This window comes from Drosophila virilis, chromosome 5 (genome assembly GCF_030788295.1).
Source record: "Drosophila virilis strain 15010-1051.87 chromosome 5, Dvir_AGI_RSII-ME, whole genome shotgun sequence".
NCBI classification, from domain to species: Eukaryota; Metazoa; Arthropoda; class Insecta; order Diptera; family Drosophilidae; genus Drosophila; species Drosophila virilis.
In genome coordinates this window covers 9,670,686-9,691,972 of record NC_091547.1, presented here as the reverse complement: position 1 = coordinate 9,691,972, position 21,287 = coordinate 9,670,686, and the positions used below count along the sequence as shown (strand labels likewise).

The 21,287-nt window shown below is 40.0% G+C and overlaps 1 protein-coding gene and 1 long non-coding RNA gene across 3 annotated transcripts in view; one reads left to right on the top strand and one right to left on the bottom strand.

Moving 5' to 3' along the window:
* The window catches only part of psq (pipsqueak), a 59,242-nt gene that overhangs the window by 33,976 nt on the left and 3,979 nt on the right, over window positions 1-21,287 (top strand). Inside the window, exons 4-9 of the mRNA XM_032436088.2 lie at window positions 16,648-17,553; window positions 17,774-17,912; window positions 18,892-19,413; window positions 19,504-20,145; window positions 20,889-20,991; window positions 21,059-21,242. Of these exons, the coding sequence (XP_032291979.1) occupies window positions 16,648-17,553; window positions 17,774-17,912; window positions 18,892-19,413; window positions 19,504-20,145; window positions 20,889-20,991; window positions 21,059-21,242 (2,496 nt within the window). The remainder of the gene's footprint in view (window positions 1-16,647; window positions 17,554-17,773; window positions 17,913-18,891; window positions 19,414-19,503; window positions 20,146-20,888; window positions 20,992-21,058; window positions 21,243-21,287) is intronic.
* On the bottom strand, window positions 4,886-5,972 carry LOC116650927 (uncharacterized). Of its 2 annotated transcripts, XR_011417010.1 has the most exons (4): window positions 5,894-5,972; window positions 5,482-5,598; window positions 5,364-5,411; window positions 4,886-5,304 (listed from the first exon to the last, which is right to left on the bottom strand). It is a non-coding gene; the product is annotated as an uncharacterized lncRNA (long non-coding RNA). The 2 variants fall into 2 exon arrangements; XR_004303933.2 differs by having other exon boundaries at window positions 4,886-5,411.

Here is a 21,287-nt window from a genome sequence, read left to right as displayed (position 1 = left end):
GAGCTAACACAGCTTCAGCTCCTGCGTTTGGCCTTGCTCTATCTTGCATAATTTATGTCTGGCAATCTGGGTTACACACACACACACACACACACTCATGTGTGTGTGTGTCTAGGCCCTGTTATCAAACTGGCTGCTCACAATATGCGCACGTCTTTTGGCTCGCACCCCTTTACAACTTTTACTGCTTTTTTTCAGTGGTTCTTTCACTGCTTCCCATTCGCGTGCTTCTTTCTTATGTGACTTCTTTTTTTTTTTTTTATTTTATTTTATTTTATTATTTTCTTCTTCTTTTTGTTGTTTTTGCTTCTTTTGGTCTCCTTGACGTTTGGCGCATTTTCAAGCGTTTTGCTTTTTGATTAAATTTTATGGGCACACTTACCTACATTTAAGTGGCTGTGGGTGAGCTGGACAAGGTGACAGCGAGGGGGAGGCGGAGGGCGTGTCTGTGTACGTAACGTATTCCTGTTGCTTGAAACGAGTTTTTCCTGCACTTGCTTTTCACATCTCCTTTTTGTGTGTGTGTGTGTGTGTGTTGTTGTTGTTGTTGTTGTTGCTGCACATCAAACAGGTCGCGTTTTCTTTAGCGTTGTTTTTGTTGTTTTTCTTCTTCTACTTTTACTTATTTACTGCTCTTTGGCTTTGCCGCTTTCCCGTTGTCTCCTCCTTTTGCTCTCTTTGTCGTTTGCCTTTGCCTTTGCCTTTGGCTTTGGCTTTGGCTGTGTGCCTCTCGCATATGTTTACCTTGAATACGTCCTTGAAGATTTGTCTTATTTTCGTTTTATATTTTGTTTATAGGTCTTTCATTTTGTTTCTTCTGTTTATGTTGTTATTTCTTCTTCTTCTTCTGCCGCTTGTCGCCCAGTTTTCTTGCAGTTGTTCAGCTGGTTGTTAAAGTGGGTCGTCGCGCCGCCTGGGCAAAACATCTTTTTCTTCATGGCGCATTTTTCATAGTTGAAATTCCTGTTGGCATTCTTCTTGTGTTTGTTGCGCATGTTGCAAGTTGTTGTTGTTGCTGCTGCTGCTTCTTCTTGGCGACTCTTAATGGTATTTCCTGCATTTTTCGAATAATTTCAGTTCAAAATTGTCGTCAATGAACTCACCTGTTTGCAGTTGCTTATGCTACTTATTTATACTATCTTCAAGAAATAACTTAAATTAGTAAACAACATGTGCTTAGAGTGCCACAATTATGCGTTGTCCAACACTGTTTGCTGTTTGCTTAATAATGCATTGTTTTAAATAATTAAACTTTTGCGTAATTGTATATAAACAAATTTAACTAAATGATAACTAAATATAAAATAATTATTAACTTAAAAATTAGTAAACAATATAATAGTAATTAAATTAATTAAAAATAATTAAAATTTATCTAAATAATTATAACAATATAATAGTTGTACGAAATAATGAACAAATTTCTTGGCACCAATTTTTAGAATCTAAAATAATTTTTCATTTTTCTAAATTTCATTTGAAGAATAAATCTTTGCACAATGTATTGGAATTATTATATATATTTTATTATTTCAAATATTGTTTATGTTAAACTAAAGTCTTATAAGACTAAAAGTCTTAAATGGCATATTCTATAAAACAACAAACAATTCTAGAGAGGCCTTTGGGCTCTACTCGAAGAACTCATGAGTTCACTCACTTTATGCGCATGATTACTCAATTGTAGCTTAAAAGAATTAACAACAAATGCTATAAATAACACTTTTGCCGGTTGTTGTTGTTGCTGTTGTTGCTGTTGTTGTTGCCTTGTGTTGGCCATAATGTGTAAGCCAACACTTGACTGAGTGTAGACTGAAGGGGAGAGACAGCGACCGAGAGGGTGCCGTGGGGCTGCCACGGTGCGGGTAAGAAGAATATAAAAAAAAAACCAGTAAGGTTCGTTCTGCTGTTGGCTGGTGAGGTCTGCTGCCTATTATTAACTTGGCTACTTGGCTTGGCTTCTCTTTTACGGCTGGCCATAACCATGACTTCTGCCTGGCTGCGCGACTCGACTTGGCTCTGACTTTGAGGTCAACAAACAGCTGCTGAGCTGGGAAATCGAGTCGCTGGCGTTGCCGTTGCTTGTGGTTAGCTGAAGTCATGCGTTTTAGCCATAGTCTCACACACACACACACACACACACACACACTCTCACACTCTTCCAGCCGGCTTCTACAAACCAGTTTCTTGTGGCCAAAAAAAAAAAACAGATTCAAATAAAGTTTCTCAAGCGCTTGTCTTGTGGCCGGCGTTTTTCTTGTTTGTCAGTTTAGTTCGCACGTTTTTTTTTCCCCCCCCTCTACTTCTTCTCCTTTTTTTTTCTTAAATCTCATTTTGTATTTTGGTTAAAGCTTTGACTGATTTCTGGATCTGAACCGAGCGTTTCACACACAAAGCAAACGTTTCCGTTCGCAGCTTGTTAATAATAAATTGTATTGGAAATAAGTCTATTAAATATTATCTTCAACGGAAGTTTCGGCTTATAATATGCGCTCTTTATACGAAAACTAAATATATAAATCTTTGTAAATTTATTGTATTACCTTGGCGCTTTTCTTAACTCTTCTCCTCAACATGTTCTGGATTCGTAATGTTCCTGTTGCTGCTGCTGTTTGTACATCAAATGAATTTCAATTTCATTCGGCTCAGCTCAACATATATATATACATATATATATGCAGATATATACCTGTATATATGTATATATCAGACAGATATGCACATATGCATACATATGTTTACACATGACAACATTGTAAATAAATTCAAATTATACACTTTGTGGAAAAGGTCTTTCGGGTTCGGCGAGTTTCGAATTCGGAAATAATCAATTTACAAATTTATTGATATTATAAAACCATTATGCATTTATCGATAACAAGTCCATGTGTTACGTTTATGGTTACATTTTCAGTACTAATCCGTTAAAGTCCATACATGGAGTTATGTGGCGTTAAAATATAAAATTACCTATCCATGAACTTGATAAAATATCGATAATCAATAAAACATTTGTTATCGATTGTTACTTATGGATAACGTACATCGTTAAGTACCGATAACATTCGATAAATGTAGCTAAATACATTATATTATCCAATCTATAATAATTTGTCGTTAAAAAATGTGTGAATTGTATAAAATTTGAATCGATTGTTTCATTTGGTTATCATACATCGATTAATACCGATTGCAATCCATATATATTGATTCAGCATTCGATAAAAATCGATATATGTAGCTAAAAATCGAAAGATGCTCTTCGAAATTCAAGAGTCGATAAGATATGAAAACATTATATTATTCGATAGTTAGTTATCGTTAAAAATTTATCGAACTGTATAAAATTTGAGTCGTGTCTCGATAATTAGCGACAAATGTGTTAAAACACAATAGAGTATTCAAGCATCGTTCTGCTTTATGTTTTTATTTTATTTATTTATTTCGTATTTTGTTTTTGTGGCCAACGACTTGGTCTGTGGCCTGTGTGTTCGCCTGGGTGGATTGTGTGTGTGTGTGGCTCTGGTGTGACTGTCAAAGCATACAATTAACATAATTTACTTACCAATACAACAACACACACACACACACACACACACACACACAGGCACGTGGAGAAGGAGAAGAAGAAGCGGCAGCAATCACGACAGCCTCGTCGCCAGTTTCTAAGTTTTAGCAAATTTGGCAAATTTTTGTTGGTCTTTGTCGTCAATTTTTGCTGGTCAACAACAAACAAGCTGGCTGTAAGGGCTAGCGAGGGGCAATGTAAGGTATTGCGGGGGTGTTGCGGCAATTTGTGGATGTCTTTCAGCTCGTTATGGCTCGCAGTTGTTGTTTTAGTTGAGAAATCGGTTTTGTAACCGAAAAGTTGTTGTTTCTAGGAAATGCCTGGGTATCTGGCAATACCTTTGACTCTGAATTGCAACTCTTTGGGACTTCTAGAACTCGTTGCATAGTCGATAAGCGGCCATAAAGTTGCCGCCTTATCAGCTGCCACAGGAAGTTTGCATTGTAATCAGAAAATGTTCAACTTATGCGCAGGCGGCTTCAACAAGCGAACACATCAAATCAAACTAAAATATAAAAACAAAAAAAAAATATACAAGAAATATTCGAATGCCTCGCACTCTGACGAACAGTTGATACTCTTGAAGTACAAGGAAATGGATATACAAGGCGTTTAATTGATACCCTTGCAGGGAAATTAATGTGAAAATATTTAGTATTAGGAGCTTGGCAAAAGCTTTATATGAACTCAAAATTTCCACTCTTTTAATATTTCTTGAACTTAAACAATATATAGAATGTAGAATATGGTATAAGGATCTTAGCCATAAAAATCCTGCTTCAAATAGACTGTTGATCCTGAACAAGAGCGATATATATATTTATATATATTTGTTGATTCGGCAATGTTACACACTTATTTAAAATATCAGCATGCCTTTGGCAAGGGTATACAAAATTTCTTTTTATAAATATTTCATTGGGGGCTGCGTCGCTTGGATATGTATGTGGGGAGATATCGCATATAAAAATCAGCAAGAAAAAGTTCCAATCACTTTTATTTTTTATGCATGTGTGTGCATGTGTACAGATGTGTGTACATGTGTGTGTGTGTGTGTGTATGTTTAAACATATATTGCCTTTTGTTGCGTTGCGTGTGTTTACTTTCATAAAGAAAGAAAGTTTTATATATGCGAATAAACATATATGCATATATATAATGTATATAGCGTGTCTGTGCGTTTATATATATTATGTAGATATTTTGTTGCCCAAAAATCTGTTCGGGCAGACGGCAAAACTACAATTTGCAATGCTAAAACCTAACAAAAAAAAAAAGAAAACCCCCCCGAAAAAAGGGACGCGCGGGATACTCAACAGAACGGGACGCATTTGGTTTTATTCCTATATATTTTTTTTTTTTCGATTTTTTTTGGTTCATTTTTTTCAGTCGGTTATTTTACATATGTAAATTTATGCATATCTTGGTTTTGGTTTATATAGACTTATATATACGCTATATGTCTGTCGTTGCCATATCTCTGCCTTGAAATCTGCATAAATGATGATGATTTTATTTTATTTTTCCCTGTTTTGTTTTTATTTTTTTATTTGTTTTTTCTCTTGTGGCTTTCGTCATTGGCGATGTGGTTTGTTGTCTTTTTTGTTTTTATAACAACTTCTTATAAATGTGAAATATATTTTGCATATACATCGCTCCAAAATGGGCTCCAGAGATTGCGATTGCTGCTGCCAGTAGGGGAGGTCCTCCAGGGAGAGTTTTGCTTGGCTCTTTGGCTTAAGAATTGAAATTTTGGTCATTTGTTTTAAGGTTTTTTCTTTTCAATTTCGTTTACCCTGTAACTTGCTTGTTAAAGGATGAAGGTGACTATGAGTTATCAGGCCTTTTTGAAAAGAACGTTTAAAGTTATTCAATGCATATTTTCATAGCATACTTTTTGGAAACTGTCTTACGTCAAGCACACATAGGGTATTTCACACTCCATCATACCCAAGAGACGCATTCTAAGCTACATCCAGTTTTGAGTTTTGCATAAGCGGCATCTGTCCAGTTTCCAGTCGATCTCCAGCCTGGAATTATTTGTTGTTGTATATTTTGTTGCTTTATGAAATTCATCGCGAGCTGTTATTTTTTTTTTTTTTTTTAGATTTTGAGTTAGTGGATTCTATTTAGGCTAACAGCGGCTATCCAGAGGCATGAAACCATAAAAATGGCAAATTAACCGTGTGCCTGTGTGTGTGTGTGAGTGCGTGTGTGTGTGTGTGTGTGTGTGTTGGTGTGCAAAACCTTTCTGCCAGTGAAGCCACAAACAAAACAGCTACAACACAAAAACTCACACACACACACACACACACAGTTACGTACAAATAAACATCAAGCTGAGGCAGCTTGAAAATGGCACGTTTTGAGGTTCGTCCAAGTCCAATCAAGCAGCGACGTCGTCGACTGACTGACGCTTAACGTTGCCGTCGTCGTCGCTGCGTCGCTGCGTCGCTGTCGCCGCCCCTTTGGCGTGTTCAATAACAGCAATGGCCTCGGCCTGCTGGCTGGCGCTGCTTCAATCAACGACAGCGACGTCGACAGCGACGCAGCGACGGCGACGGCGACGGCAACGTCGCAGGCAGCCTAGCAATTTATCCAGCCATGCATATTAAGCCTCACGATTTGTATTTGCCTCGCCGTCCGTCTCTCCCCGTCTGTCTGTCTGGCTGTCTGTCTGTCTGTGTGAGTCAGCCTGCGCGCTGCATTCGCCAAATGCTGCCATGCTTGCCTGTCACACGCTGTCGTCGTCGGCGTCATTGTAGCGCTCTCTCCCTCTGGCTGTATGCAAGTGTGTGTGTGTGTGTGTGTGTGTGTGTGTGTGTGTGTGCAGATATGTAAGAGTTCAATTTCAGTTCAGTTCAGCGCGCTTCACAGTTCAGTTTGAGTTGATTCTGTTTTATAAGTTTTCAATTCAAGCTCGACATTGTGGTCTCGCGCCCCATCCCCACCTCCTTCCCTTCTCAATAAACATGCCAATGTCCGTCGTTTTAAACGTTGTCTGTTTCTGTCCTGGCTAAATGACCAAATGACTAAATGACTGAATGGCCAGCACTTCCTGTGGGCGTTGAAGCGCCGCCTCTTTTTCACTTATGTCAGAGGTGTTGCCTTTGTTGTTGTTCTTCTTCTTCTTCTTCTTGTTGCCCTCGTCGCATTCAGTTTGCATATATTAAGCTTTGCATAATTGAAGCTTTGATTTGAAAACGTTGAAAACGTTTATGGGAATGGATGGGCAAAAGAGTGGCAGCCCTCTCTTATATTTGGCATTGGCATGTGCCGTTCTCTTTGATTCAATTTAAAATGAGCCCAATAATATAGTGGAAGCCTAAAACTTTTATTCTAGCTAATAAAGAAAAAACCCCTAATTTTGTATATCCGGGTATCAGAGGGTACTTTTAACTATATATATAGATATGTGTATGCGCCTTTAAAGGCCAATTTAAATATTCGACATTTTGTGGGGCTTCCTTTTAAATGTGAGTCAAAAGTGCAGCTGTTTCCTTGTTTTCATTCGCTAAGGTTCAATCTGTTTTTCGCTATCTCCCTCAAAAATGTTTAGTTCCACTTTAAAATGCAGCAACTGTTTTGCTTTGATGCTTATTTCCTGTCGCAGCATCAACAAGTGAAGCTTAAGTTCAACTTTTACAGTTCCCTCTCTTCTCTTAGCAGTACTCACACACACACACACACACATATATATACATACACATTTAAACGGTAAAATACTTATTTTTGGACTTAAGTGGCCAGTGCCGTTATCCTACGTGGGAGCAGCGTTTCGACGCAGCTGCTACTGTTACTGCTATCCATTTAACAGCTGCTTAACATATATTTGCTCTGTACGTGTGTACATGTGTTTGAGTTTGCTGTGTGTGTGTGTGTGTGTGTGTGAATTAAACCGGCACTTGTGCAACTTCTCAGCTGCTGCTACTTTAACTCCACATGTTGTCAGTTCTCTTTTGCGCTGTTAACCCCCATTCCCCTCTGCCGGTAACGTCTTACTGTCTGAGACAGTGGCGTCTTATGTGCCGTTTTTTCTATATTTTCTTTTGCTCTCGTAGCTCGTAGACAAGGCTATAAAAATTGCTTAGTTCTTAAAGCTTTTTATCGCACGCTTTGTGCGCTGCTGCTGCGTCTGCTTGTCTGGCGCGTAGTTGTTATGGCTGCCTCTCACCTCTCCACATTACACCCCCGCTCCCCACAGACTCTTCTTACGTCTTTATCTCATCTTCTCGCACACGCTTCCCACACGTTATTTGTTTTGTCGTCGCCGTTGTCGCTTTGCTTTTTCTGCTTGTATTTTATTATTATTATTTTTCGCGTGATTCTGTGTTTTGCTCGGCAGTTTCTTTGGAAAAATTCAACTTTTACTTTTTGTTTTCTTTTATGTATTTGCCTTCTGTCGCTTGTTTACGTGTGTGTGTGTGTGTGTGTGTGTTTGACTTTGAGCATTTTTTATGATTATTTTTGTTGTTGCTTTTTTTTTATATATTTTTCATAGCATTGTTTTTTTTTTTTTGTTTTGGTCGACTCGTTTAGCGCTCGTTTCGCTTTGTGCCGCATTTTCTGTGCCGGCAAGTGTTCTCCTTTTTCTCTCTGTCTGTCCGTCTCGCTGTCTATCAATTGAATTGGGGGTTTTTTTTTTTATTCAGTTTATTTTTATTCTTTACATTTCGCTCAATATCAAAAGTCGCGTTTTACGTTTACGCTCTACGTAGCGTTTTTGTTTGCGTTACGACGTTACACACAAACGGCCCGACACTTGGATTCATTCATACATTTTCACTTCTTGCATGCATGCATGTGTGTGATTGTGTGCATGTGTGTGTGTGTGTGTGTGAGTGTGTGTTTCTGTGTGAAGCATTCGCCGGCCGCTTTCAATCTAAAATTGCGTTTTTCCCTTTTTATTATACATATGTATATGTTTGTATGTTCGTATGTTTTGCCAACGCTTTCGTTCGTTTGACTTTCTTTATGACTGCGCTGCCGTCTCTGCTGCTGCTGCTGCTGCTGCTGCTGCTTTTGTGTGTTGTTGATGTTTTTATTACTTCTCATTTTTTATGATTGAAGGTCGTTGGTTGGCGTTGCCCTGTTTTTGCTGCCTCTACCTACTTCACAACCAATTTGTTGTTTACATTTGTAGTTATGCACGCCAGTTAGCCTATAAACAGTTTGACATGCATTGCGACTCGCACTGGCACCTGTGAATTGCCAACTGTAGCTACATATCTATACATATGTACATCGAGTGTATGTGTGTGTGTGTGTGTGTGTGTGCATGCTGCTCAATTATGTGTATTTAATAGCACAGCTTGAAAGCTTGCAATTTGTTCAGTTGATTTATTTGCTTTCAATACATTTCTTTACTGGCACGCCATAGTATTCGGCTCTGTTAATTTATTACAAAAATACGCGCACACACAGACGCATGCAAAGCTCATTAATATGCGTTTGTAGTTTTGTACACCTTTCCAGTCGCTACAATAGCAACAGCAAAGGCACATAATGAAGCTATATAAGCAAACGAAACGTCGAAAAAAGTTCAATAAACTTTTTGCAGCTAGCGAACGTCGCCATCGACCACTGCTGCTGCTGCTGCTGCTGCTGCTTCTTCTTCATCATTTTTTTGCTTGGACATTAGTTCATTTTCAACTCTCTCTTTCTCGCTCTCCCTCTCTATCTCTCTTTCTCTTACTCGCTCTTGCGTTGTCACCCGCAGCAAAGCTACACTCAATAATCTCCACTCTGTTTCGACACTCTTCACTCTTTCATTTACCATGGGTAAATTCACCTCGCGTGTAATTCTCAATCAGCACTTGAGCAATTCCGTAATTTACTTGCGCACCAATTTCTCGTTGTTCGTTTGCCATTTGGTGAATACTTGTTGTTGTTGTTGTTGTTGCTGTTGCTGTATTTGATTTAAGTTGTTTTTTTTTTTTTTTTTGTATCTGCTACAAAACGCTTCCTCGAAAGGGCGCCGAGGAAGCTGTTGCTTAATTTAATTAACGCTGACCATCGCATTTTCCCAGGCTGCACCCATACATGCGCATGTTCATACATACAAATATATATATATATATATATATATATGTACAGACACAGTTGAGAGCTTACAATTGCTACAATTTTCGTTTTGTCATTAGGATTGATTTCTTGTCTTGCTTTGGTAATTACCGTTGAAATTGTTGCTTCGCGCTTGTGCGCCATCTCTTTCGCACACGCTCTCATATGCCAAAAACGATCCGTCGATCTTTGTCTGTCGCGTGTTGATGATGCGCTCATTCACAGGCTCAGCAGCAGCATTGGGGCAACTGGTTTGGTTCCGCTTTCGAAAAAGCCCCAAAAGCTTACAACCAGCATGCAACCCTGGAATTCTTTAAATACACACACACGCACAAACACACTCGTGCCTATTAATAATACACACACACACACACACACACACATGTATCAGGCCTCTTTTGATTGTCTTTAATTAATTTCTACATTTTTAACTAATTTGCAAAATTTCTCTTTTCTGTCTCGTTACAGGTAAATATATCGACAACAACAACAACAACAACAACAGCTACAACAAGCGAACAACAAATAATTGTATAATTGGTTTATTTGCAGTAAATACTTTTGAGTTGGGTTTTAAGCTTTTGAAAGCCCAACAAACTTTTAAGTTTAATTTTAAGCATTTCTGTCTTCATTTTTTTTTGGCTGTTTCTGACGTCAGTTTTGCAGAGCGAAAAGCAATTCAATTGTGGTTTCTAAGGGGTGCAGGTTAAAGGGGATATATACTATATATATTAGACTATATATACATTGATTTGGCTTGGAATATATTATTATAATATATAATAGAATTAAAATATATATACATAGACTAAAGTCGACCCATAGATAGATATGATACACATAATATTAGGGTCAAGGGAAAACCCAACAAATTTTCTTGGATTCTTCTTCTTTTGCACTTGTATTCTCTAAGTTCTAGAGAAAACCCAACAAATTTTCATAGATTCTTCTTCTCACGTGTATCCCTAAGCTTTTGCACATTTTTGACAAATCAACTCTTGAGCTTTAAATTCTCATTATACAGTTATTATCATTATGTATCCCTGTGAGTCGCACACACATTGTATGTGGCATGCAACAAATGTGTCAATATGCAAATACCTTTTTTTTTTTCATTCTATACGGCCACGCCCCCCGCCCCGACATATGCTGTGTGTCGATGCTAATAATCTGACTGTAAAAATTCAGCACGCAAAAGCAGCTCATTTGCATGCAATTATTTTCCTTTTATGAACAACGCTCAACCCCCTTAAGGCGCCCCCTTCCCCTTACCCCCCTCCCCCACCTCTGCCAGAGCGACATGTACTTGAATTTCAATATTGATGCCTTGTAATTTGCTAGAAAAATCAGCATCAATGGAGATTTCATCAGCACAAGCAGAAGCACAAAAAAAAAAAAAAAACGAAAACGAAAACAAATAGAAAAGCAAAAGCTTTTGGAAAAAAAAAAATCAAGCACATAAATGACAAATGCACGCAACTGTAGAACTGTACAACTCTGAAGGAACCAGAAACAAGAAGAACAAGAAGAAGACGAAGTACATGGGCAGCAGCAGCAGCAGCAGCAGAAAAAAAAATAACGAAAAAATGCTAAATGAAATGAAATGAAATTACGGTATGCTCCATGGCGCCCGAACCTTCAGTTGCTCTCGCCGTCCTCACTCCACCTCGCACTCTCACACTCTCGCCACGCTCTCCTTCACTCTCTCTCTCTCTCTCACTCCCTCAGTCTCTCGCTCTCGCTCGTGCTCGTTTCTGTGGCCAGGATGCAAATGCTGAAATTTTAAACCCTTGAATGTGGCCATTGTCTTTGATAGGTCTGTGCCGAGCGGTTCCTGGGAACTTGTGCTGCCCATGCATATTTACCTACACTTCACTACCGTTACATCCCATTCCTCCTACCGGCTACCCCCTTAACCGTAACCCGTAGCCCGCTTTACCTCAGCCACTGCCCATTTGCCAACTGGGCTGTAAGTAAGCGCTTTTTACCATATATTTGTTTTATTTTACTCTATTTGTGTTATTTTTTTCGCTGTACCCCGTTTCTTTATTATATTTTTATCTTCCTTCCGCTCATTTGTCAGTCCGCGATTTTTTTGTTTTTGTATTTTTTTACTCTTTATGTTTTTTAATTGTATTTAGTTGCATTGGTAATTATTGATTTTTTTTTTACATAGTCCAAATTACTTTGTCATGCAAATATGTATAATTAAATTATATTATTATGTTCTATTTATAACTCTGTGCTTTTCAAATCTATCGCTGGAATTCTAATCAGATTCTTAAGATTACAATGAAATTCTTATCTCTGAATCTTAAAAGGGAGTCTTTTAAGAGGGGAGTCATCAATAGTCTTTCTTCTAATTAGAGTTCTTATCTCAGAGTTCTTTAAAAGTTCTGATGATAAATAGTTTATATATAATATATATTTAAAAACTATCTTTGATAGTTTTAATACAGTTCAACAGTCGTATATTTGAGTTACGTCCATTGGAAATCAGTCAAAACCATCTCTTTTAATCAAAAACTATCGATAATTGCGAATAATTTTATTTATCGAAAATCTTAAAACAGATAAAAATGGTTATTAAACATAAAGTACTTTCCTTGATTATTAATACGGATAAATTTTAATATTTTTTTATATTTGCAATTAATTGCTTATAATCGATAACAATATAACCTCAAGGAAGTAGTGTTAGAAAACGTAGCGATATAAAAAAGCTATCGATAATTGCAGAGGCAATCGTTCAAATTTGTCGATAGCACGCAGAGAATTTCGCAGAGCTCTCGATTTCAACTGGAAATCAAATAGTTGTCAATTGGCAACCTTTGTTAACCGTTGCCTGCAGTGCAGCTGCATTTATGGCTTAGACAGATTTTGCCTTTGGTCAATTCTTGGCAATTTTTTGCTTCCTTCCGCAGCTCACTGGCACACTCAGCCCGCACCCCCAGCCGCATCCGCCACCCCCCCCCAACTACTGCAGCCATTTTTTAGCTGTGGCTCAGCTTTGTTGTTGCTGTCAGCTCGCTTTTCAATTATATATATATGTGTGTGTGTGTGTGTGTCTGTGTGTGTGTGTGTGAGTTGGCTTTGTTCTGGTCCTGGCCAGGATTTGCCTTGTTGGCTGCGACTTGTTTCTGCTTTGGCCATTGTGCCATTTAAGCTATATATCACTCATACGCAGCGTTGGCGCTTCATTTTCATGCACTAATTGCGTTAGAATTTCAATGGAGATTTGTGCCCCCGTTGTCTCAGATCCACCCCTGCTCCTGTTGCTCATCCTGGTTCAGATCCTGTTCCTGCTGCTCGCCGAGCTTAACCCGAACGCATTGATTTGACTTTGGTCACATGCAGATTTTTTAATTGGAACTCGCTCGACGCTCGATTCCATTGCTGATAATCGATGCCTGTGTACGAGGCGGTGGGCGTGGCCGGCCCGCTCTGATTTTGTTTCATCTTTTTTTTTTTTGTTTGTGTTCTCCGAAAAGGGGATGCTAACTGCCATTTGTAACAGTTTTTTTTTTAAGATTTTCTTGCAACCTTTTTTTTCTTCGTTTTTGTTTTTTTTTTGTTGCTGTACATAAACCCAAGTCCAAGTTTCAGCTAAGAACCCTTGCAGCCCCTTTTCGCTCGGGCTATTAGAGCGCCGGCGTCGACGTTGACGTCGGCAACGTAATTAAAAACAAGAAATGCTAAACAAGAAATATACAACAACAACAACAATAACGTGGAAAGTGGAGGCAAGAAAAAATGTGCCAAGAAACTGGCCAAGTCCTTCTTCTAGCCATTCTGCTGCGCGAGGCTCGCAAATTTATTTAAATTTTGTGCGCCAAACTCTTTTTCTATCTGCCCTTTTTTTCCCCCGTCGAATGCTCTGCTGGAGCTGTGGGTATTAGGATTTTGTGTGGAAACATGTTATTTATAAATAAAAAAAAAAGCTATAAAATATAGATAAATATATATTTACAAGTTATGTCAATACAGTGGGAATTCATTTTGCTGTTTCAAAAATTTTAGCTATAGATTTGATTAAGCTCGATTATAAATTGATAATTATAGTTAGTTAGGCTACTTGATTAGGAGCTGAAGGTTTTTCAGAATGGAATAGTCCGTTTGTTATTTTTGATTGATTTTTTATGGTAACTAGTCGAAAAAGGGCTAAAATAGTGTTATATAGTTCTTGGATATGGCTAAACTGTCCCGCAGGCGATATTTTTTGGTTTCGAGTCGCTTTAGTTGACATTTTTTCAGTTGTGGCCTTCTTAGAGTAAAAATTAAAAGCTAATTTTGTTGTTGTGAAAAACTTGATGAAAAGTTCAGATTAGAAATCCGCATATGAATGCGCACTTAAAAACTGCGTGACTTCTTTAGATGTAAATGCATATATATATACATATATATATATATTTAAAAGATATATATATATATTTATATGTTCATATAGTAGATGGTTCAGAGAATCAGCTAAATTGTCATATCCCGTTTGGTTAAAAAAAATACATTCTTCAGCAAACTTTTAGTTGTAGACTAACTTGTTTTTAAAGACAGCAAAATTGAAAGCTCCGCAAATATTTTGTATAATTTTTTAATGTGCCCTCGAACAACGGAATAGATTTTTAGTGGGAGCACAGTTTTATATAGTAAAGAAAATAATAATTTGATTAAGAAAAATACATTTCATTTTAGTTTTTACTTTATTATTTGTCTAAAAATTAAATTAAAATGCAAATAGTTGAATAAAACGCGTGCAGTCGTCTCTTAAGATATTTAATGTTCGGCTCGATGATAAATTCTCGCATATTGTGTACAATTTTTTTACCTTTTCTTGTTGTTGGCAATTTCTTGTTATTTTTAATAAAGTGCCGAGCGAGACGCTGGCGCTGGCGTTGGCCAACAAGGGCCAAGAAAAGTGCGAGTAGCTGCAGAAAAAGTTGCGTAAATTTGTTATGTATTTTTCTTTTTATTTTTTATTTGTACCCTTCTTATTAATATTGTTGTTGCTGTTTTCTTTTTGATTCTTATTTTGTTAACTTAAATAAATAAATAAGGCGTTGTGTGGCCGGGTGGCCGTGGACGTGGACCTGGGCGCGGGCGCTGCCGTCGCGTTGATGAGCCGCAGCAGCGGCAACGACCACAAAATCCGCCAGCTACACACCCCTCCCCCCTTTCCGCGCAATTCCGCAACCCTTCCAAGCAATCATGCATCCTTTACATGCCTCCACTTGCCTCCTGCCCCGGCCAACCAACCGCCGCTGGCCCATGCCCCCGTAGTTCCGTTTCCGGCGCCAGCCATTTGCATCTACAGCTACAACAACAAGAAATTTCTTTCATTTATTCGAAGGTTCTGCGACCCCTCCCCCCGCACCACGCACCTATATATGAATACATATACATATATCCGCATGCATATACATATATATATACATATATTTTTGTCGTGTCGAAGAAGAAAAGATTCTTTTTTTTTTTGTTTAAAGCACACAGAACACAACTGGAAACTGGACTTGCACTGGACCGGGGAGTGGGTGGTGGGGGGTTTCGGTTAGGTCAATAGGTGGGCGGGTCTGTAACGGGTACACAAATTTTTTCAACCTACTCAATTTTTCGCCTTAATTTCTTTGCTTTTTTTTTTTTTGGTTTTTTGTTTCTTCGACTGCCAAGGGACACCGCAGCCAAGAGGCGGTAATAAGAATTTTTTCTTTAGTTCTCTCAGCCTTTCTCACCCTTAACTTTGGCCAACCCTAGCCCCGCCCGCCCGCCTGCCAGTCCCCGGCCGCGCCTTCTGTGCGTGTGCGCCGGAGTGTTTTTTCCGTATTTTTAATTTAAAATGCGAAGCATAAAAAAAAAACCGAAGAAAATATCAAATGCGCTTGGGGTTGAGTGCGGCTCTGAGGCTGGTAAAAATAAAGAGGAGCAAAAAAAAAAAAAAAATTATAAAAAGAAGCAAAACGAAACGAAAAGAAAAGCATCTCCGTCGCACTGCTTAAAAGAAAAACTTCTGAAGTAAATATTTGTCTGTCCAATTGCTGCGACGGGCTGCCAACTGCAGTGGCCATTCGGTCTGCGGCCGTGGGTGGACGGGGTAGGCAGGTCAACGCTGGCTACCGAGCAGTGGGCGTTTGCCAACGGGCGAAACTGGACTCAGTTAGTGACCATGCCAAATGGGGAGGCCCTGTCCAAAACCAAAGACAAGCGCCAGCCCAGCCGTAATGACTGCTACAGCCCCAAAGCAGCCCAGCGACAAAACAACACCAATTTTTTTCCTCTCATCTGTGTGTTTTTTTCTGCCTGTCTGTCTGTCTATCTGTCTGTTGCCCAGTCTGTGGGTGGCCCAGCCAAATGGGTGTGGCTAGTTTTGGAAGACATTCGCATCGCTGTCGAAGATTCGCCAAATATTCCAGCGAAATCCAAAGAAATGTTATGTTCGACCCGTTATGAAATCGAAAAACTTTAGCCAGTGTAACGTTTAGGGATGGCGGACATGAAATAAATAAAGTGAACGAGAGAGAGAAAAAGACATCTATATAAGCGAAACGTTTACGAATATGCCTAAAGTAGAATTTGAGCATATAAGAGCGATAAATACGTTGACAAAGAGAGATAAGGAGAGAGAGAGTTGTAAAGAGATAACGATATATATGGTTGAATAGAAAAGAAAGAAGGAGGAGAAGGAGAAGTTTTCCATAGGGGCAACTACATATAATTTGTTGCTTGAACAGGTTGGGAATTCTAAAAGTGAAAACAATACATGTTATTTATTGCTAAAACTGTTTGGGAGTTCTTAAGGCAAATACAAACTTAGCTTGTGTTAATTTTAAAGTTAAATGTTTAATTTTAAGAAAGGGCAACTATTATACATATAACCGATTGCTTAAACAGGTTGGGAATCTTAATTCTTGTCAGTGTCTGATTGTTAATGTTTCATGTTTTAACATTCAGTTTAATGCACATTTATTCTTAATTGAACGTTCTGTACTAACTGTTCTTTATGTTTTTTCTTACGATTCTTGCAGGGCTTGCTGCGCACCGCAGAACAATTGAAAATCAAAGGCCTCTGCGAGCCGGCTGAGAATGCGGATGATTTAAATGACGCGGCATCGGCGACAATAACCGTATCGGAGAACATACAGCAGGCGGTTGTTGGGAACATTGTGAACGCGAGCCTAGTGCCCGGCGCGCCCTCGCCCACAATCGAGCAGCAGCAACAGCACCATCAGCAGCAACAACAGCAACAACAGCAGCAGCAGCAACAGCAGCAGCAACAGCAGCAGCAGCAGCAACAGGAGCAACTGGTGAATAGTGCGCTGCTGACACAGCATACGCTTGCAACAATCAGTGGCATACAGTTGGCCAACGCGGCCGGTCAGCAGCTGCTGAGCAACACAGGCGGCGGCACAAGCAGCAGCTTGCAACAGTTGCAGCAGCAGCAACAGCAGCAGCAGCAGCAGCAGCAATTGCAGCCAACGCCGCGTAAATCGCGACTGCGTAAACGCTCCAAATCGCCAGATTTGCAACTGGGTGGCAACGCCGCCGGCCAGCAACCACAGCCGGCACACCACCAGCAGCAACAGCAACAACAACATCAGCAACAACAGCATCAGCAACAACAACAGCAACAACAACAACAACACCATCATCCGCAAACGATACTCATCCAGGGACAAAATCAAACATCGATCGTGAGTCTACAGCAAACAGCAGACGGCAATTATATACCAGTGGCAACAGCTGGCGACGACTCCGATAGCGATAACAAGCCGCAAAAGATCTGCAAGACAGAGCAGTCGGTGGCCTCGCCGGCATCCAACTCGTCCACATCGAATAATGCAGCGGGCGTGAGCGGCCAGGCGATTGTGACACAAATTGTAGTAGCGCGCGACGGAAAAGATAAAAATATGACTAGTTTAGGCATGGGCATGGTAAGTGTCGCCGCAGCTGCGAGTCGCGTCTCTATCTTTCTCTCTCTCTCTCTCAGTCAATCAATCTGTCAATCAATCAATCAATCAGTCACACACACACACCTTGTACTGACCCCGTGCCCGCACACTGTGCTGTCACATTCTCTAGCCCACTATTTGAGCCATTTTTAACATATTGCAATTCTCTTATCCCTTCCCCAAAAACCCAACCCATGTGCAGAACGGCGGTCTGTTGGGCGTGCCCATGGGCTTTCTGGACTTCACACCGGAACCACCAGCACCATCGGCCACACCAGTCACCGTTACGGAACACGTCGATCTATCGTGCAACCCCAGCACCGATACACGCGATCTATCAAGTGAGTTTCGGTAGCGCAACACTTTGAAATTTTACAATTAATATAATAAATATAACTAAATATATATATAAGGTAGTTATAATATGCAACAGTTGACTTAAGATCTTGGTATTTGAAAAGAATCGAAGGAATCCAAGGACAAGCTGCATACTCTAGATTTAAACTCGAGCTGAACAGCTTAAGAATTAGTTCACACTCAAAAAAGTTCTCTTGCAATAATTTGTCATTAGAAATAATATGGGTTAAGTTGAAAAACAAAGCTTAATACTTATCAATAATCTTGTAAATACATCAAATTTGCTTGGTTGCTGCGAAAAGTGAGTAACACGTCTCAAATAAGTCTTTGAACCCAAGACGGATTGAATTTTCCGCAAAGTGAGAGATGCCCTTCAAATGAATTCCAACAAAGATCTTTGGAAATGAGTTTGAGGCCGAAGAACTTTTCTTTCTTAATATTATATGTAAAATTGTCTTTTAACAAACATTTTGTGCATCAATAATTTCGACATAATTACTTGACTAATTACTTTGGGTATTTCATTAATTACTCAATGTCATTAGCAGCTGCTTTAACTGTCATTTATCGATAAATATCCGGTTATTTAAGAATATTTGGACATCTTTACAGAAGCTAATGTTTCCTTGAGATAGTTACGAGAGAGAATTTCATAATTTTTGCATAATTAATTGAATAAATATATTTATGTTGCTTAATTACCAAGTTAATGACCTTATATGAAATAGTCATTAATTAATTCATTAATTAATTAATAATTAATTCGCGAAAGGCCTTAAGATAAGAAGCCTTGGCCTTGGCATATTCCATAGTTAGAAATAAAAAGTGAGACCTAAAATATTTTACATTTAATAGTTATATATTAATCTTATTATTTGTAATTTACTTGCATAATGCATTTTATTAATTTGACTGCTTGAACTTGTTTACTAAATCAAAATCTTTTTCAATAATACATTTTAGATCCCACCGAACCGCTCGACATTGACAATCATTTGGCTCAGCACATCCATCGGCTCGATCAATCTCCCATGCACTCAATATCACATCACCATGCAACCGGGGACGAGAGCAACTCGAATCTGGCGCAGCATATCAAAAGTGAGGTGATTGAGGCCAAGCACCTGGTGCATGTGCAACAGCAGCAGCAGCAACAACAACAACAACAGCAACAACAGCAACAACAGCAACAACAGCAACAACAGCAACAGCAACAACATGCACATCATCACCAGCACTTGCATGCCCAGCAATTGCTGGCGCAGAGTCAGCAACAGCAACACCAGCAGCAGCAGCAGCAACAACAGCAGCAACAGCAGCAGCAGCAGCAGGCGGCGGTGCATGCGGCACAGCATGCAGCGCTTGCAACGCATGCAGAAATCGGTGGCGCCACCGTCATGGAGATTGATCCGAGCCAGATCAAGCATGAGCCGGGCATGATTATAACGCCAGAGATTGTCAATATGATGTCCACCGGGCATATGGGTAAGTTAATAGAGAAAGAATATGAATATCACAAGAGCGTGCCACAGCCCTTTGAACTTGCCACTAATCGCATTTCCATTTCCATTCCAGACATGTACAACTCGGATACGAGCGAGGACTCAATGATGATCGCCAACGGTTCGCCGCACGATCAGAATGAGCCGCATTATACGAATTTGGATCAGCAGCACGGCGGCCTGGGTGGCAGCGTTTGCGGCCCCGGCGCCGGTGGTGTTGGTGGTGGTGGTGGTGGCGGCATTGGTGGTGGTGGTAGTGCTGGCGAGAAAGGTCAGTTTAATGGTCCCAAAGCTTGGACACAAGATGATATGAATTCAGCTTTAGATGCATTAAAGAATCAAAACATGAGCCTGACGAAAGCATCTGCCATTTATGGCATACCATCAACGACCTTATGGCAGCGTGCTCATCGTTTGGGCATCGAAACGCCTAAGAAGGAGGGCGGTACCAAATCGTGGAACGAGGATGCCTTACAGAATGCCTTGGAGGCGTTGCGTTCGGGTCAAATATCGGCTAATAAAGCATCCAAAGCGTTTGGTATACCCTCATCGACGCTCTACAAGATTGCGCGTCGCGAGGGCATACGGCTGGCGGCGCCATTCAATGCCGCACCAACCACGTGGACACCCGAGGATTTGGAGCGTGCATTGGAGGCGATACGCGCCGGCAATACGTCTGTACAAAAAGCAAGTGCCGAATTCGGCATACCGACAGGTGAGTTCAGCCCCTTCCATTGTAACGATCAAATTTGGTCTGCCCGCTGGCCGCTGGCACTCGCCACTCGTTGACCTCGGCACTAGCGCAAGACAAGTTATAGATTGATTGTGCTCGCTAGTGGTACTCGTTACATTCTACTCGGTGGTGTTTCTTTTGCGCCATTCGTCACTCGTTGTAATTAACTCGTTATACTCCATTATAAACTCCTCGTACACTCTGCTGATACTCGTTACATTCTACTCGTTGGTGTTCCTTTTTCACCATTCGTTATTCGTTACTTTCTATAAACCGATTCTTCACTCGTTACCTTCGATTAACTCCGTTCGTTACATATTTATTGTACGCCCTAGTGGCACTCGTTACTTTCTTCTCGTTACTCGCTGCATGTTGCTCGTTACATGTTTGCGTCTTAATATGATTGTGTTCTCCTGAGATATCCGTTATTTGTCACACTGCACTTAAAGAAAACTTTTTGCTCATTGGCCTTGAAGAAACACGCGTTACTTGCTTCATGTTGCTCTTTACATGAAGTTCTCTCCCCTCCACACGTGACATAGTTCTTCTTCGCACTCGTTACTCGATAGTGTTTCCTTGAGTCGATTCGTGCAAACTGCTTCCGGTTTGCTAACATCATTTCCTTTTCTTGTTATTGGACTTCTGCTAGTTCATTACGCCCCTTGTAATTGTTTCCTGCCGCCTGGCCATTTGTGCTAATTCATATACAATTCTTAATGCCAAAGGAACACTTTATGGACGCTGCAAACGGGAGGGCATCGAACTGTCGCGTTCGAATCCAACACCTTGGTCCGAGGATGCCATGAACGAGGCATTGAACTCAGTGCGGTAAGTATGCCATAAATTTCAATACCTATTCAAATAAACCAAAATGCGTTTCTTTTTACCCTAAAAGCGTCGGTCAAATGTCCATCAATCAGGCGGCCATACACTACAACCTGCCCTACAGTTCGCTCTACGGACGCTTCAAGCGTGGCAAATACGATGTCGTGGCCAATACCAGTGGCATTTCCCTCAACAATACATCGGGCAACACGACCGGCAGCATTGAGATTATCGAGCATAGTCAAGAGAATTCGGTAGGTTCCTCAAGAAAAACTAACGAGCAAACGCACACACACACA